General features: G+C 36.1%; 1 protein-coding gene across 1 annotated transcript in view; it reads left to right on the top strand.

Moving 5' to 3' along the window:
• The window catches only part of LOC110454008, a gene marked incomplete at its 3' end in the record, with an annotated part of 185,417 nt that overhangs the window by 101,002 nt on the left and 64,327 nt on the right, over positions 1–20,088 (top strand). Inside the window, exons 24-29 of the mRNA XM_021503294.1 lie at positions 1,901–1,949; positions 2,401–2,520; positions 13,107–13,170; positions 14,641–14,790; positions 16,359–16,436; positions 17,186–17,335. Coding sequence (XP_021358969.1) covers positions 1,901–1,949; positions 2,401–2,520; positions 13,107–13,170; positions 14,641–14,790; positions 16,359–16,436; positions 17,186–17,335 — 611 coding nt within the window. The remainder of the gene's footprint in view (positions 1–1,900; positions 1,950–2,400; positions 2,521–13,106; positions 13,171–14,640; positions 14,791–16,358; positions 16,437–17,185; positions 17,336–20,088) is intronic.

The following is a 20,088-nucleotide window of genomic DNA, read 5'->3' as shown; positions in this document are numbered from 1 at the left end:
GTGGTGGTGGGGGGGGGTGATGGGGCTTAATTGCGAGCAACCCCCCTGTTCACATAATTTCAACATGGTCTGCCATTTTGGATTTTATCTCACCTCTACTTTTGAGTGTCCAGTAAATATTTCAACATAAAAAAGGTCATGTTGTACAAATACAAAGTTCATGTTTATTAACCCTTAGGCTGCTATGCACGGCATATGTCGTTTTGAAAAGTCAGGTTGTCAGTGCTATGCAGGGCATATGGTAAGAAATATAAAAAAAATGTTTTGATATATGCTTGCAGCAATAAACTGCTAAATTTCCTAAGATAACCCATGCTTGCCAATTTAACAATTACGAAAAGTTGCAAGTTTAAGTCATATTATACGATAATATCAGAAAAATAAACTCAAGTAAAGTAGGCCAAACTTTTCAGGATGTTACGTTGTAAATTGATAAATACCACGTAAGGGGAAACATAACGAAGAATTGCATCGTATTTAGTACTCTGGGGTTAAAATGTGGTTCTTTGGTTAAATTAATGCTGACCTACTCAATCTTGTCCGTAGGAATGTGTCCAAACGACATGGGTAAAGTGGCGAAGTTAGCAAGTTTGTGTACGGCAAAGAGTCAAGGTCACGTGATACTATTAACAGGCAGGAATTTACAAGGTGACAATCCATGTGAATTGAACCAATAATGATAAAAGTTTGAGTTTGAAAAATAAATATTAACGGGCTCAAAACAGCCAAATACATTCTGACATTTTCTTTACAATGGAGAATTGCTGATATCACAATTGTTTGGTGTATTTCATGTCACGAGAATTCGGCTGTTAGCAGTCCTCGTTGGACCTGTTTGAGTGACTGCCTTTAAGCATACACATTTGCAGACGATCAGAAAACTACTTGGAAAAGTGTATTTTATAACAAAACAAAACAAAACATTTATCTGTATATAAGATTTAATCTTTTCTGAAACCTATTGCTGTGAAAACAACATCGTTATATTCCAATTACCTGTTCTGCCCATGCTAGGTGACTGTCAGTGCATGCGCAGATCTCCCCGTATTCCAGGTGTCAGTCAACGCTAACATTATATTTGCCACATGCTTTCTTATCAATTCCATGTGTTGGCATGGCTACCTGAACAGCGTGTATGTATTTACACCTGGTCATTGTCTACCATTTTGATTGACAGGTGGAAATATATCAGTTGTAGCTTGGTCAATGATTTATCTGAAAATGATCATACAGAATGATGTGGTGACTTTCATGTCATTTTGACATATTTCTAGTTTGTTATAAGAATAATTTCCCATGGTTGCTTTATTATCCAATTGAGCAATACAGGCCCTCTGGGCCTCTTGTTTTATAAATTAAGAGTGTTCAGTCCCTGTAGGCAGATGGGCAGGGCCCAATAGAGGTAACATGCTGAAAAAATGTTTAAAACCTTCTTATCTGTATAAATGTATGAAATTAAACCGTATTAGGTCTTAAGTATTTTAGGGCAAACAGAAATCAACTTTGTATATTTAACAAAGGGTATGGTTCCCCCTTGGGGGCAGAGTAGTGGAGCCCAATAGTGGGAACATCAGGACCTAAGCCTGTATTAGTAGAGGGAGTTTAACCTAATTTGGTGGAGATCGAGCATCCTTGGGTAAAGAGGAATCAATTTTGTTTTACAAACATGTTGTGGTCCCCAGGGGGAAAAGTATCAAGAGAGAAAAAAGTGGTAAATCTTTAAAATATTTTGTCTTCTTTAAGAATGTGACAGAATTAATGTTGATGGATAATTTGATTTGGTAATCCTTAATTCACCTCATTAATGAACATAAAAATATTGATTTCATGATATTAACAGATTAGCAGTACACTCACTGTTAATTCACCGTTGTACAGAAATATTATTTCTGATTTGCAGATGAAGGAACAATCTAAGGAGGATGTGGTCGTCAGCGTGAAACAGAAAGGTAAATACATTTAACAATGACATTGCTTGCATTTACTGCAACAATGTGTAAATTAGTGAATAAAATATTCATTATTTTGCATCCAGATTTTTTTGTAGGCAGTTATTTTGGAAAATCATCAGCATATGACCTGTTTTGAGCTAATTTATTTTTTGGATTAATCTTGTTTGAACATATTTAGGTTAAATGACAACAAATAGTACTTAGAAAGCAGATCAATGGAAGCTGGACTTACTTCTTGAACCATGATACATGTATATATAACTCTCATATGTAAAATGTATTTAACAGGAGGGATAGGTTTTTACCAAGCACAGGCTTATTGCCAATGAAACAGTTTTCTGTACACCTGTATTTGGGTAGATTTAATGGTATAACAGAATGTAGATTATGAATTGTTATGTTTTTGTTTGAATTTGAATAATTGACATGTGTACTATGATATTGTCAGACGACTCAACAGCCGACGAAACTGACCAGTCAAACGTGGTAGATGACCATCACTCTTTGGTCAATGATCATGGTCAGAATCAGAAACTGACCAGTGGTGAAAAAGCTAGATTTTCTATGGGTATGTCCCAGTCTGTATTACATACACAGATTATCTCAGTAACACATACAGCCTTCTCAAACTTACATGCAGACCCTCTTATCAAAAATATCAAGTAAGTTTAGAAAACAAATAACAATTTGATTATATAACAGATAAGAAAAACATCTATTACCATTAACAAAAGGGCCTAATAGTGCCCCAGTCACACTGTGCTGGTATATAGCCCTGGTGAGCTACGGTAAGGCAAACCAGGGACTCGCTACGGATATCTGTGGTAGATATATCTCGTTTACTGTTTAAACTGTTTAAAACCTCCATGGTCATCCTTAGCCGAGCCACGGTATTTTGAAAAACGGTAGTGTCACCGTAGTTCCATCGGTCTTTACGTAGGACCGCTGTAGAACTGGTGTGCAAGCCTCCGTGGCCATCCGGGGGTGACTGTTAGTGTTCAGTAGTCATGCAGACTTATGGCAGCACTAGGAGACTCATGGCGGTACTACGGTGCTATTACGACCACTGTCAACTCTGAGAGGTGCACCATGGTCTAACATGGTATGTGCTGTTTCTACTACAACTTCATTAAGGTGACACTACGATGAAGCGGTTGCTCCAGGATTTCTAAGGTGTTATTCAGCAACGAAGAACAATGTGGGTCTTAAAGAAATTTGAGACTTCCTTCTCGTTCGGTCAGTTAAAGAAAACTGATTTTGAGTTAGAAAATTATCCCAATATATATAGCCAACGAGGCATCACGTGACAAACCATAGCGTTACTACAGTGACACCATGACGGAACCAGTGATGATGTGCGCCACCTTGGCAGACTGTAGCATAACCTTGGAAACCCGGGACAAATTGTAGTCATACCTTGACAATCTGTGATGATACCGTAGTGGAACCTGTATGTATCCGGCCTATCGTGGTGGTCCGTAGTGGTATCAGAGTAGTGTCGGCATCTACAGTGACTGTGTGACTGGGACTAAACAAAAAATGTTGCCATTAAATTATTATTTTTTTCACACTAAATAATACATTTTTCAAATTTATGAAAAAGTTGCTATCCAAAAGTTTTTATTTTCATGATATTGGAAAGTAAAGTCTCTTGAAGAATAAGACTCCCTGAGACTAAATTTCTAGCTTTTTTTTCATTTAACATTTTTTTTCATAAATCAAATAAATTAAAAAGTGCATGATAAATGAAACAAAATTCTGCTTACTAATTAGTAATCAAAATTTCATACATAAAATTTCAAAAGAATTTTTGAAATAACTTGATTTGTACAATCTGGTTCTGACTTGACTTCAAGAACCTCAAACTTTAAGAAACATCAGTTCTCATTGTCAAGGTAACAAGTTATATTTGCTCAAATGAAATCATTGCATATGTCTGTAATGTAAATGGATGTAAAGTTTCACATTTTCACACTTAAGTTCTTGTAAGATTCCTGTTCATAGGGGTCTGGTGTGAGTTGAGACGGTTGTGAATGTGTGATTATCTAGAATGGCTGAGGATTTCATGCTTATTGTACTCTTCAATCCTGCGGTGACAGTCATTATATTGTACAGGGTCAAATCAAATACACTTTTACGTTGTCTATCCAGCTTTTTATTTTTATTTAATTGTTTTTCTGTTTAAAAGAGCCACATACTATATTGACATGGAGTTAAATGACTTCAGGATTAATTCTATTTTTGTTATGATAGAAAAACTTTTGATTTTGATCATCTGAATTAAATGTGAAAATATTTAAAAATAAATATGATGCCTCCTTTACTCAACTCAAGATCTACTATTGTAATTCTCATGTTATTGAGATGATTTGTACTGCAATTATTGTAGAGCCAAAATAACAGTCATTCATTTTTGTTTTTGAAGACACATGCATATAATTGTTTATTTTTTTATTTTAATTATCCGTTTCAATTTTACATTTCAATAGCACGAAATTCAGTGTCTTAAAAGTCAAATCATATGAAATTCTTGAGATTGTTTATTCACTTGCTTGGCATTTGGATGTTGTATGACACTTGTAACTGACAAGGAATCAATGTATAGGTGTTGGAGGTTCCAGGGCACTTGCGCCCAGACACACACTTTAGTCTTTATGGTTTCAAGGTGTTTTTCATTACACAGATTACATCTGCAGAGTCCAAGTGTTCCTTTCTTGATACATCTTCTGTTCACCCTAGGAACATGGCCATGACAAAATGGAAGGCCCTATGCAGCCACATTGCAGATGATTTGAGCACACTAGTCTGATATTTTTTGGTGAAAATGAAAAGAATTCCCCCTGTAGTACCATTAAAATTGACTGGTTTATAAAAGTGGATTTTAGCTTCTCTGTAATCTTCAAAAAACAGGTTTTGAAATTGGAGTGAGGCTTCTTTGTATCTTCAAATGACAGGTATGAGCCTCGTGATTGGTCCTTTGGTCAATCTGATAACTAACAAGGAGACTGTCATGACACATTCCAAGGGTGTAAACAAGATAGGATGATCAAGAGCAGAGCCCTTAGATTTTGAAAATGATAGGTTGAGGAGAACTTGTTTTGTTGAAGGAGCTTTTATATATATGCTTGACTTACTATCAGTTCCAGCTATAGGTACGGTATGGGTTGTCTCCCTTGGCTGGTGGTAATATCTGTCACTCCTTGCCATGGTGTATATAGATGTGGCAAACTTTACTAATATATTAGTTTTCTTTTTGTATTGATGAATTCATTAACATTACTTTCATTTTAGAACTAATTTTAACAGCTTTAGACTTTGTAGGTAAAGTATGGCTTAAACATGCCGGGATATATAGACGTACTCATGTTATTTATCAGACAGTAATGATTAATAGTGCTTCATGTTGAAATAACCCACCATAAGTGCCCCTTTCCCTTTTTAGGTCACCTGAGCTTTGCTCAAGTGACCTATTCCAATCACTTTCCGTCCATCATCGTCCGTCGTCCGTCGTGCATCGTGCGTAAACTTTTACATAATCAACTTCTTCTCAAGAACCAGTGGATGGAATTTTTTCAAATTTGGTCAGAATCATCCTTGGTAGATGAGGATACCAAATTGTAAAATTGGGATTCCTACCGCAACCCTAGGGGCCAGGGCGGGGCCCAAAAGGGAAAATTAACCAATATTTCAAAAATCTTCTTCTCCAGACTCAGAGGTATTACAGTCATTTTCTCTGCATGGATGGAAAGATCATCAGGGGCTTTATTTAAATTGTAAATTTCAGGACCCCCGAGCTATCCGTTCTCCCTTGGGGAGGGGGTAAAGTTTACTATAGTTTATATAGGGAAATAACACTTTTGGGTATATATTTTATCCATTTTCAGCAGAAAATTACTCAAACTTAGTCAGAATCATCTTTGGTGAATGAGAGTATTACTTTGGAAAATTGGGATTCCTGCCCCATCCCCAGGGGCTAGGGCGGGGCACCAAAGGGAACATTTACCAATATTTTCAAATTCTTATCCTTTGATGACATGACAAGTATTGTATTTCACTTAGTTTACATGCTGATTTCCACATCACATCTAAACAATAAAATAAAGCTACCAGTACCTATGATATAACTCAGGTGACTGCTAAGGCCCTTGGGCCTCTTGTTTTTGGGAGATTTGAACACCCCTCCCAGACCTGGCCAGGCACAATCAGTTAATAGTAGGTTACACTTTAAAGCAGAGGTTTATGTCTGGTGATCATGGCTGGACGGGAAGTTTCAAAGTTCAAGCCATACTGGAATATGTTTAAAATGTCTTTCAGAGATGAACATCTTGCATTTTATGTTCCTAATAATTGCCCCCCTTAAGCCAGTTTTTTTATGCGTCCTGGGCATTAATTATGGCAAATACAGTAATGCTGTATAGGATAATAATGATAAAAAACTTTTCGTTTCCATATCAGTGAAAATTGTCTTCAGATTTCAATGGACGTGTACAAAGTATAAAATTTCATATCATCATTTTTAGGTCACCTGAGCTTTAGCTCAAGTGACTTATTGCTATCCGTTTTTGTCCGTCGTCGTTCGTCGTCCGTTAACATTTTACATTTCGAACTTAAAGTCAAGTTCTGCTAGGCCGATTGAACTGAACCTTTGTAGGAATGATCGACTCATGATCCTGACAAAGGTTTTTTATTTTTCAGGTCAATCAGAAATCCAATTTGGCTGCCATGGCCGCTTTTTTGCAAATACCTATTTCAAACTTAAAAACAAGTTCTAATAGGCTGATCTCACTGAAAATCGGTCTAGGAATGATCAGCTCATGGTCCTGACAAAGTGTTTTTTCGGGTCAATCAGAAATTCAATTTGGCTGCCATGGCCGCTTTTTTGTAAATACCTATTTCAAACTTAAAAACAAGTTCTAATAGGCCGATCTCACTGAAAATCGGTCTAGGAATGATCAGCTCATGGTCCTGACAAAGTTAAGTTAACATATACTTAACTATTTTTTAATCAAATTGGTACATATTTCAACAACAAAAATAAATACTGTAGGACTCAGGTGACCATTAAGGCCCATGGGCCTCTTGTATTTATTTTCAATAAATGAATAAATTTAAGAAATTCAAATAAGTATATGGGGAAATATCATGGACATTTAATAATATGAAAATTACAAATAAGGAATTCTCAGCAGAAATACGAATGTGGCATTTGAACTAAAAGGTGCACTTCTGTGAAATGTATACCGTAAAAACCCATGTAATTTGCGCACTTTTTTTCAGAAATTTAATACCCAAAGTGGGGGGTGCGTAAAATACACAGGTACAGAAAATTTCAATTTTTTTTTCTGGAAAAGATCGACGATTCTGGGAGATCGCCATCATGGATTATCGCCCTTGGTACACGGAACTCTAAGACAAATGACGTTCAACAAATTTATTTATGTCAAACATTAATAAAAGATACACAATGTGTTGTTATCTGAGTTAATGTGAAAAGTATTATTAAATCGGTAACCGTTAACAAGGAAAGTTTAGCCAAATTCCTATGCCAGAGAATCGCCGATCAACTTACGACATTACGTTTCGACATCTCGGTGTGTTTCCCCATACTATTATGAAAATGTAGTTGTTCAATTTAAGCTCCGTTCCATGTAAGTTCTGTAAGGTTTTTTTCAATTCGCCTATGCGTATACGTATAGCATGGGTTTTTTCCGGCTCACTTTCATGTTGATCTCGCGTCTAACATTACGTAAACACGTGATTGATAATAACCTCGTGAATTATTTCAATATTTATTAAATGAAGCATCGTAAAAATCGTCTGTTTAACTATTTTTTTCCTTGGAGTAGATTTGAAGAGGATGTATTGATTGTCCATGCTTCTAGTATAAACATTTTTTTATAATCCCTTATCAGTCAAATCAGTCTGTAGTTATGACAATGCAGTAGGGCTTCGTAATTCACGCCACGTGTTGGTGAGTGAAAAAAAAACACCACGGACCGTCGATCGCGACTGCAAGTCATTTCAATTAGTAGAGCTATTTTTAACGGGTAATCACAGATATAGTGTTAGGTAATTACTGCATTATAATTTGTATTGACTGTAGTGTTGAGAAGTGTCAATAATTTACGCTGAAGCAAGCGATCCTACCTGGCTTATTGTCCGGGACCAGACGATATCGGTGAAATCATGCCCTCCGGTTTACTTACCTGTAAATGTCGCAAAACCAGCAGTCATGACCACAGATGACCGATTTTAATAATTTTACAGTAGGTAAAAATTGTGTGGCCAAAAAATATGGCCAAACCACGGACTTAGATAATCTAATTCCGTGGCCAAACTGAACTCTGAAATGACCTGGTTTGAAGTGACAAAACCCAAGCCGCCATGATGAGCCCTTCTCACTGATCGTAATTATGATCAATAAAAGGTATCTAATTATGTCTTCCACCATGAGATATGCACCAGCGGTTACTAAACATCGAATTACTTATTAATTGATATGTTTTTGTAAGCAAGTAAATGTTTTATGTAAAATATTTCTAAAATGAATTGATGTATGCCGATATGCACACACGTGTGTGTCATGTGTGATCAGATAATTCAAAGAAAACAAACAACAAATTACACATTTTATGTAGTTTCTTCTTGGTTTTTAATATCATTTTACATCAATGAAAAAAAAATCATAAGAAATATATTTAAAAAAAAAATATTCAGAGATCGATTTTTGGAGCATGAACATCGTTTTTTCCCCAGATTTTTTGGGTGCGCAAAATATTCGAGTAGAAGCTTTTTTCCCGATTTTCAGCCTCAAAAAGTACCTGCGCAAATTACACAGGTGCGCAAACTACATGGGTTTTTACGGTAACTATTTTTAGCTCATAGTAATTATAGTGCTCAATGTGCATATCTGCAGTAACAATGGTGAATTTGTTATTGTCTCTGCTGGACATGAAAATGTTTGCACGTTATTAAGTAAAAAAAAATATATTTAATTTTTTATTTATTACTTTGCATCAATATTCTTTAAGTTCAAATATTACTTTTCTGAATTTTAATTCTTAATCTGAAGTGAACGTTTCTAGCTTAAATACATTTCCAAATCCAATATTAGTGTAATAAGTTATAATTGTCTAAATGTCATTTGTTTGGTTTTCGCTCACCTGCCCGAAGGGCAATTGCCATGGCGCGGCATCTGCCATCTGTCCATCTGAGGAAATTGACTTAATTTAGCTTGGAGTATCCTCTTCCAAAGAATTGTGTTAAAATTCAAAAATGTGTTGAAAACCTTAAACAATCTATTTAATAACCAGAAGGCCTAGAATGATGATTTGTGGCCAGTCACTTGCTCAGATATATGCTACAAGGTTTATCCATATAAATGACCTTCACCCAAATTCAAGGTTACAGGGGTCAAATGTGTGGAAGACATTTAAACAATTTCTAGGTGCATAGGGTGGTGATATTTTGCCCATAGCATGCTTAGGTGAAGAGCTATTAAATTTGTGCGTGTGAATTACCTTGATCCACTTTTAAGGTCACATGGTCAAATGTGTATAAACATTTAATTGACCTCATCTCTATAAACAAAAAGTCTAGTGTGGTGATATTTGGCAAGTTTCATGCTGGGGTGCAAATGTAAAGTTACCTCAAATGAATGACCTAATAGATACAGTCACATTGATCAAATTGTACTGGAAATTTTAGAAAAGAATTCTATGTTATAAAAAGAAATGATGTGGAAAAGGTTTAATTAACAATTAGTTTCTGATGACATACATAAATATATATATATATCTGTAGATGGTACAAGTAATCAAATTTCATTTTGATTCCTATATATATATATATATATATATAATACTTTCGTTATTACTTCTTTGCCCACATATGTATTTAAGTATTTAAATACTCAAACCTGAAGAGCCCTGTGAAGGGTGAAAGCAGCTAGTTTTTTAGTCGGTCGTTAATCTTATTTTTTCTATATGTTATATATATATGTTATATAAGCATAAAAATGATCCTTACGGACGAAGAAATATTATAAAAAGATAAATTCTCAACAACGACTCGTTGCTGAGAATTTTTCTTTTTATAATATATATATATGTATATATTACTTTTACTATGTATATATAACGACAGTATGATCCAGTATTGGCACTTGATCCAAACAAACAAATGTTGGTTGGATACGACTATTACTTAAATACATTTGTGGGCAAAGAAGTAATAACGAAAATTTACATTTTACAACATAAAACAGAAAAACAGTCACCATGAGACAATAATACAATACAAAAACATAGACATAAACAAACAAAAGTTACTAATATAAAATATGCTAGTAACCAAAGGCTAATTATAGTAAATAATTCAATTTGAATACGTGAGTTCAAGTGAATTTATTCTAAAAATCTGAACAAATGTAGTGAGAAAAATCTTATGTCTTATGTCAGGACAGGAACTACTATGACATAGATTTTTCTCACTACATTCGTTCAGATTTTTAGTATAAATTCACTTGACCTGTTCTGTGAGCTGGATGCAATGACAAATTTTATCATTTATTAGCTCACCTGCCCGAAGGCCCAGGGTACTGTTATTGGGCCTGTAGCATGCTGGTTTGAAGGGCTACCAAGTTTGTTCAAATGAATGACCTGGACTCACTTTCAAGGTCACTGGGGTCAAATGTCTTAAAATCTTGGAACAACTTCTTCTCAATAACCAAAAGGCCCAGGGTACTGATATTAAGCCTGTAGCATGCTGGTTTGAAGGGCTACCAAGTTTGTTCAAATGAATGACCTTGTCCCACTATCAAGGTCACAGGGGTCAAATGTCTTTAAAATCTTCAAACAACTTTTCAATAACCAAAAAACCCAGGGTACTGATATTGGGCCTGTAGCATGCTGGGATGAAGGACTAACAAGTTTGTTCAAATGAATGACCTGGACTCACTTTCAAGGTCACTGGGGTCAAATGTCTTAAAATCTTCGAACAACTTCTTCTCAATAACCAAAAGGCCATGGGTACTGATATGCGGCCTGTAGCAGGCTGGGATGAAGGACTACCAAGTTTGTTCAAATGAAGGACCTTGACCCATTATCAAGGTCACAGGGGCCAAATGTCTTTAAAATCTTCAAACAACTTTTCAATAACCAAAAGGCCCAGGGAACTGATATTGGGCCTGTAGCATGCTGGGATGAAGGACTACCAAGTTTATTCAAATGAATGACCTTGACCCACTATCAAGATCACAGGGGTCAAATGTCTTTAAAATCTTCAAACAACTTTTCAATAACCAAAAGGCCCAGGGTACTGATATTGGGCCTGTAGCATGCTGGGATGAAGGACTAACAAGTTTGTTTAAAATGAATGACCTTGACCAACTTTCAATGTCACAGGGGTCAAATGTCGTAAAATCTTCAAACGACTTCTTCTCAATAACCAACAGGCCCAGGATACTGAAATTGGGCCTGTAGCATGCTGGGATGAAGGACTACCAAGTTTGTTCAAATGAATAACCTTGACCCACTTTCAACCTAATGTCCTTGTTCGACATTCAAGGTCACAGGCATGATATGTTTAAATCTTTTAACAGGTTCTTATGAATCAAACACTGATATTATGCCTGTAGCTGTATTTTAGTCCACTTTTAAGATTACAACTGTGAGATTATAATACTAGATGAGTGATGCAGGCCCATTAGGCCTCTTGTACCTATACACCATATGAATGTTTGACATGAGAATCATGTTAGTGACATTAATAAGGATCTGTTCAAAACTAAATGATGATGTTTAATCTTCCATTGGTTCGGTTCATGTCATTAAGAAATTAATGAGTTTTTGAACGGTGAGCCTACCTTACACTAAACTGTTTTATGGGGTACCCAATTTGAATGATCTTTTTTTTTTCAAATGACTTTTTTTTATTTGCCTGTTCTTGGTAACAGTGACTTACCGATCACTTACCTTAACGAGAAAGTAAAATACCTTGATGGTGTTTTTTTACCTCGTTAATATTTGAAATTTGTTTGGATGTCATTTGATCAAATTACATGATGTGAAAATTGCAAAAAATCACAGTTTTGAAATAGGATTGATCTGAGTAATTTTGTGGTTTTGTTTAAACAGCTGTAATGTGGTGGACTTGTTCTAAACTATAGTGTAGTGTTTTAGTACCAAAATTGTGCGAAATTGACATGTAGTTATATTAGATATCTTCTGTGATAATGTGTATATAGTACACAGTATACTAATTGAACATATTAATACAACGTATTTCTAACAAAATTTGACATAAACTAGATCATATTCATTTCATTTCCTCACCATATCAGTTCGATGTTATCTGTGTCACATTGTTTATACATGTATCATTTTTTCCATAAATTATAACTGAATTGGTGATTGTCTTTGACAAAATCATTTAGGTGATCAAATTTAACTGTACTGATAAATGTCAAGGTATATATATCCAATATGAATCAATTTTATCTTGTTTTAATTTTATAGATAATAATACAGACTTGTATGTCTGATTTAATTGAGAAAATCACACAGCAGAATATTTCAAATATACATTGAAAAAAAATGTTGTATTTATATATAATCAGTTACCCATTATATGTACACTATATATAGATACATTTGTATATGTACCATATATGTATACTATATATAGATATATTTGTATATGTACCATATATGTACACTGTATATAGATATATTTGTATATGTACTTTATATGTACCCTGTGATATATGGTCTAATGATGGGCCAATGATTCAAAATAATTGCATTTTTTTTTTAAATGAAACTAATCAATTGATGCAAGTGGTGAAAAAATGTTAAGTGTAAAGTTCAAGAGCCTTTGGAAACTTAAAAATCTATTTGTATCTTGAAAATGTTGAGCATTTTCATACCTCTAAAATACATACAACTGTCATAATTTCCCGTTCAACTGGTTTATTGAGCCAATTCAGTCAATAATATTAATTTAATGAACCCTGATTTATGTAGATAGTGACCTTTAATATAAGTGATATGTGTACTAGGTGACCTTTGTGATATGTAATCAATGACCCTTGCCATATATTCATTAAATGACCCTTGATCTATGTACTTATTGAACCATGTATTTGTAATAAAGATGAACCAACACCCGCAGAGCTGGCCTTGGCTGCTGGGCGAGCGTATGTCATCTTACCTAAAAAGTAAGTAATCTACTGGGCGAGCGTATGTCATCTTACCTAAAAAGTAAGCGATCTGCTGGGCGAGCATATGTCATCTTTCCTAAAAAGTAAGCAATCTACTGGGCGAGCGTATGTCATCTTACCTAAAAAGTAAGTAATCTCCTGGGCGAGCGTATGTCATCTTACCTAAAAAGTAAGTAATCTACTGGGCGAGCGTATGTCATCTTACCTAAAAAGTAAGTAATCTACTGGGCGAGCGTATGTCATCTTACCTAAAAAGTAAGTAATCTACTGGGCGAGCGTATGTCATCTTACCTAAAAAGTAAGTAATCTACTGGGCGAGCGTATGTCATCTTACCTAAAAAGTAAGTAATCTACTGGGCGAGCGTATGTCATCTTACCTAAAAAGTAAGCGATCTGCTGGGCGAGCGTATGTCATCTTTCCTAAAAAGTAAGCAATCTACTGGGCGAGCGTATGTCATCTTACCTAAAAAGTAAGTAATCTCCTGGGCGAGCGTATGTCATCTTACCTAAGAAGTAAGTAATCTACTGGGCGAGAGTATGTCATCTTATCTAAAAAGTAAGTAATCTGCAGGGCGAGCGTATGTCATCTTACCTAAAAAGTAAGTAATCTGCTGGGTAAGCGTATGTCATCTTACCTAAAAAGTAAGTAATCTACTGGGCGAGCGTATGTCATCTTACCTAAAAAGTAAGTAATCTGCTGGGCAAGCGTATGTCATCTTACCTAAAAAGCAAGCTATCTGCTAGTAGATTGTATGTCATCTTACCTAAAAAGTAAGTGATCTGCTGGGCGAGCGTATGTCATCTTACCTAAGAAGTAAGTGATCTGCTATGAGAGCGTATGTCATCTTACCTAAAAAGTAAGTAATCTACTGGGCGAGCGTATGTCATCTTACCTAAAAAGTAAGTAATCTACTGGGAGAGCTTATGTCATCTTACCTAAAAAGTAAGCGATCTGCTGTGTCTTTCTCACTCTTTCTTACTACAATTTTTTGGTAGGTACTGGTCTTTCTATACCCTCTCTCCCACCATAAATGTTTTTTGTTGATTATCTTAGATGACTCATGAACATCTTTTTCAATATCAAAGAGATATAGTTTGTTGTCAAAAAGTGGAGTTCCATGAATAAGCATGAGTCCAGCATTCAAAAATCCCAAAATTTTCTTCACCATCTGTTGACCCCCACTGTAAATAAGTTACCTCAAGGTGCATTTACTGTTAACATGACTCGATCCAACTGACAAAGAACTAATGAAGATGGTACAAAGGTGGGCACCAAGATCCCTCTGGGATCTCTTGTATTTAGTGGCATGAATTTTTTTAAACAATATGGAAAAAAAAAAAAAAAGATAAAAGTTCAAAATATATTAGATAAGTTTTCTATTTTTTTTAGAAACAATTGATAGGAAATATACAAGTGGAAAAAAATCTCCATATCACTAAAGTCAATTCAACATGATTGTTTTATAGGAGTAAGAAGAAGAGGAAACGTGCTCCTATCAACATGGCTCGTCTGGATGACATAGAGCAGTTCCTCAGAGCCCCACCAAAGCGTCTCCAACGTTCACACTCTCTGACCAACATCGCCAAACCTGTGGAGAAAGAGCTGCGAGTTCCAAGGTAAGGTTTTAGCCAAACAGCTACAGATGGTGGGCTATTAAAATCGCCTGTCTTTGGTGGTCCGTGCATGGTTCATCCTTAAACAATTCTTGTGATCACTATTTCTCAGAAAGTACTGGAGGGATCTATCTCAAATTTCATATGTAAGTTCCCCTTGGTCCATAGTTGTGCATGTTGACTGTTCAATTTTGAAAAAAAACCTTTGTACAGTCGAATCTGCTCAAGCGACCATCTGTATTAAACGACCATTTGTTTTATGCAACCTTTTTTCATTCCTCCCGACAGTTTTTACTATGTAATTCAACTGTATTAAGCGACCATCTGTCTAATGCAACCAGCGACCACCCATTACTGACCCCATTCAGTTAAAAAATCACATTTGATACATTTTAGCAACCATGTTTGACGAAAATATACGAAACGGTCGTTGAAACAGTTGTGCAACTCCAAATTTGCGACTGTCACCACATTTGACGAAGGGCTAATTCACGATCTTTTCACCAAGTTCAGGGAACAAATTTGACAAAATCAATTTCCAAATTTATAATCATTCATTGATGTGCAGAAACAAATAAAAAGTCATTTTTCTAACTGCCGATATTGTTGATTTAGCAGTGAAACTACAGACTGATATTTATCGCAGTTGAGCGAGACCATTTTGATCTTCATTGAATGAAGTACACTGGCGGGATTTCATTCTTGAAATCGGGTCTGTTTAGAGATGTTCACGGCAGCACTCTGGTGCGAAATTAACATTAGATATCAGCACTAAACATCTTTATATTAGCACACATATCGTTTCTAATTCCTAATCAGTATTAAAAGCCTTTAATAACATCCCTGAACTTCTCAATGCCAAAGTACTAACTCAATGCCAAAGTACCAGTCCGTTTTTCGGCAACATGCTGTCAGCTTTATTTAGGCCAAGTTTTTAACTGGATTCGCTTTCCAGTTTCCATCGTAAAATAAAGGAATAATATACGTGAACCCATCTGTTGGACCACCACAGGAACCGTTATCATTTCAGCAACAACATCTTGATTAATAAGTTAGCCTAAATCATGGTATTTATCGAAAACACAGTCATGTAAGTTGAGAAATTCAACAAGTCTCCATCAATCGTTTGTTCTCAGTGAAATGACAATTCTTCTCAAACACTCTTAGTTGTTTGTTTACTGTCATAATTATCACTCGATTATTGTTTAGTTATACACCTGTAAATGTGCGCTTGGGGTGGTGGTCTGTTTACAGTTGTACATGTCTGAATAAGGAGTTTGTGTAATTCTGTACAAAATATGATCAAACTTTATTAAACGATCACTTTTATTAAACGACCGTTGTTTTAAATTTCCTGTGGTTGCTTAATACAGATTCCACTGTAGTACATATGATAAATGAAAGGATATTGTCTTCAGAGTTATTAATAAGGGTGCAAGAGGAAGAAAGAAAATGTTTGTTGTTTCCATTTGGGTTCAAATCTTCGTCTATTGTTGAAACTAACTAGAGTTGGATTAATGCAGCGTCATTATAGAATTGGTGCTGTGACCAGGATTTGCTTTAATCAACAGCAAGGTGAGGAGCCGTATCCGCAGCAGTATACCAGACCTGCTTAACTTCGATGACTATGGCAAGAAAAAGGGACTCGGGTAAAGATAAGAGCGACTGTACTATTAACCCATGCTGTCTCACATATCTAAGGTTCAATTTATATCATATGTTTATTCTAATATGTCTGCATTAGAATTTCATTTTATGTCCTAAATCTGTGGAAGTTAAAAAAGTTAAGGACCATATTTATGATATATGATAATTAGCTTGAGGTAATAACATGATGTTGTGGTTTTGTTCTGATTTTGATGGTTTTACATCTGCTATAACAACCTTTCGTCCTTTTAGCAGACAATGATATAACTATTTAAGACAATGATATAACTATTTAAGACAATGATATAACTATTTAAGACAATGATATAACTATTTAAGACAATGATATAACTATTTAAGACAATGATATAACTATTTAAGACAATGATATAACTATTTAAGACAATGATATAACTATTTAAGACAATGATATAACTATTTAAGACAATGATATAACTATTTAAGACAATGATATAACTATTTAAGACAATGATATAACTATTTAAGACAATGATATAACTATTTAAGACAATGATATAACTATTTAAGACAATGATATAACTATTTAAGACAATGATATAACTATTTAAGACAATGATATAACTATTTAAGACAATGATATAACTATTTAAGACAATGATATAACTATTTAAGACAATGATATAACTATTTAAGACAATGTACCAATGTGTGGCCCTCTTCAGTATTTTCATATTATATCTAAAATGTATAAGACTAATACTGTTATCAGTGATGATGACGACATGAGGGAATGGGTACGTACCGTCTGGAATCGGTGGTTTGATGAACTGTTTCCCCCAACACCATCTGATTCTGAGGAAGAGGAAGAGCTGTCTGTGTCGGAGGATCAGCCTAAAGATGACAAGGCTGACAAAAAGAGGTAGGGAACAGGTCCTACAGCACAAGGATTCCTTATCTCAGTGCATTACACCAATTCTATCTTTCACACAGGTTAAATACTAGCTGCTTCCTAACGACTCAGCTAGAGGGAATTTCTTTTTAGCTCATTTGGTAGACCTTCAGACTAGCGCACCAGTTGTCTTTGGTTCGGCCTCTAGTGGGGGCATTGAAAAAATAATGACCTCTGTTACATTGTTGTCCATGTAGGGACACAGAACATGTTGACTAAAATAATCAGCATTACTTTCAGAAGAACCCCAAAAACCAAAGGTAAGTACATTCTTGGAGAGGAAGTACTTTGTAAGTGACTCTGATCCAATAGTAGCCGCTTATAAATTACATGATAATTTGACATGTGTGTTAAATTATAGTTTATATACAACTTTTTATTGCTCCCTTGCTTATATATATCATAGGTTGTTTTTTCTACAGTGGAACGTTTTGATATATATGTGTGAATTTACTTAAGTTAATTTCCTTGTTTACGTGTTGTAATATTCTTGTATCTAGGTTTTTCATGTTTATGTTTTTATGCAAATTAGGGGAGTGTTAACCAATCAGCATTAACCCCTAGAGGGTATGTGGTATTGTCAGTGCCCCTCATTATTGATTTACGGCGGATGTTGGTGTGTTTGCTTTTCGCGTATTCTTCGACTTTTCAAGTGTTTACTACACTATGGATTTATCTTAAACTACACTACGATTACTCAGTGACAGTCATCACCGTATGATTTAACTTTCGCCAGTTTGTTACGTTGTAAACGTGAATCAGTATGAGGAGAAACGTTTGTTTACTTTCTGCGTGATTTTTGGACTTGAGTTGTGGCTACGCTACTGTACACACTGGGAGCAAGGCAGCCTACTGATTTTTTACTGTTGTACGAATAATACCACCTTACAACTTCGTGTTTAAGGACTTGACACACTTCCTTTACAATTATAGCGAGCAAAATACTTTGCCGTGATTCGTCATTACGGTGTGAACTTGACATTTTACGTGCATTCGACCTTTCGAACCTACACCTTAGGCTATTTATAGCGTTAATATTTAGGCCTATCGACAATAGTTTTAAGACATGGGGTCTAAAAGTAGGAATTCTACAGTTGTTCCGTACGATCCGGTAGCTCGTTTCCGAGAGGAATTGACAAGATTGACAGTACCGTTCAGTGCCAACGGGAAACGAACGGGTTTGATAAATAATTTGAGAGACTCGAGGACAAGAGGTGCGCGATCCCACAATTCCGTGCGACAAGATGGCGACCTAGGTTACTTCGAATCGATATCATTCCTCGATGGTTCGCATACGCAAACGCTTGTCGACATTGTCACTGGATTGGCAGAGAGTGTGTCAACACTACAGGACAGTTATGTCAGACTGGAAAGGCGAATAAGTGATTCCGTTACTAGCGTCACCACAACAGTGAGTTCTGTTACTATTCTTCCTGGCGTCAAGTTTCTCCTGCAGCAGTGGCCGGCAGCGAACATCAACTCGGCACGGAATTGAGGATCCTAAATCAACCTCAAGCAGAGTACACCTTAGAGACCGCATACATGAGTTGAAAAACATACGCATCACCAGCATGCACTTTCGAAGTTTCCAGATGAAATCCGTCCTACAGGCTCCCTGAACAGCGAAGAATGTCGACACTGTCATAACAACAGCACGTGTGTATCTTCTCTGGCTGACATCCGAGGTGTGACGAACGGGACGCGTTCGGTTTTAAATGAACCTTGAGTCTTACTAAAGTCCTGTGTTCTTACCAGGCAGGTTCCAGGCTATCTGGCTACTCCCAGGGCTTTATGATATCGTCTATTCAGCATGCTACGTGGGCGCTTCTAGGTCTATTCGATTTCAAGTCTTAGAGTCAAGTCGCTTCTCTGCAGCACAGTAGAGGCAAGCTTCTTCTCTAGGTCTATTCTATGTCAAGTCTTAGCGTCAAGTTGCTTCTCTGCAGCACAGTAAAGTCAAGCTCCTTCTCTAGGTCTATTCGATTCAAGTCTTAAGAGTCAAGTCACTTCTCTGCAGCACAGTAGAGTCAAGCTTCTTCTCTAGGTCTATTCGATTTCGAGTCTTAGAGTCAAGTCGCTTCTCTGCAGCACATTAGAGTCAAGCTTCTTCTCTAGATCTATTCGATTTCAAGTCTTAGAGTCAAGTCGCTTCTCTGCAGCACAGTAGAGTCAAGCGTCTTCTCTAGGGCTATACGATTTCAAGTCTTTAGAGTCAAGTCGCTTCTCTGCAGCACAGTAGAGTCGAGCTTCTTTTCTAGGTCTATTCAATTTCAAGTCTCAGAGTCAATTCGCTTCTCTGCAGCACAGTAGAGTCAAGCTTCTTCTCCAGGTCTTTTCGATTTCAAGTCTTAGAGTCAAGTCGCTTCTCTGCAGCACATTAGAGTCAAGCTTCTTCTCTAGATCTATTGGATTTCAAGTCTTAGAGTCAATTCGCTTCTCTGCAGCACAGTAGAGTCAAGCTCCTCTAGGTCTATTCAATTTCAAGTCTTAGTGCTCGAGTCAAGTCGCTTCTCTGCAGCACAGTAGAGTTAAGCTTATTCTCCAGGTCTATTCGATTTCAAGTCTTAGAGTCAAGTTGCTTCTCTGCAGCACAGTAGAGTCAAGCTCCTTCTCTAGGCCTATTCGATTTTGAGTCTTAGAGTCAAGCTGCTTCTCTGCAGCACAGTAGAGTTAAGCTTCTTCTTTAGGTATATTTATTTTCAAGTCTTAGAGTCAAGTCGCTT

This window comes from Mizuhopecten yessoensis, unplaced genomic scaffold (genome assembly GCF_002113885.1).
Source record: "Mizuhopecten yessoensis strain PY_sf001 unplaced genomic scaffold, ASM211388v2 scaffold7629, whole genome shotgun sequence".
Lineage (NCBI taxonomy): Eukaryota > Metazoa > Mollusca > Bivalvia > Pectinida > Pectinidae > Mizuhopecten > Mizuhopecten yessoensis.
Note: the sequence above shows the minus strand (reverse complement) of the source record. Positions and strands in the feature narration are given on the sequence as shown.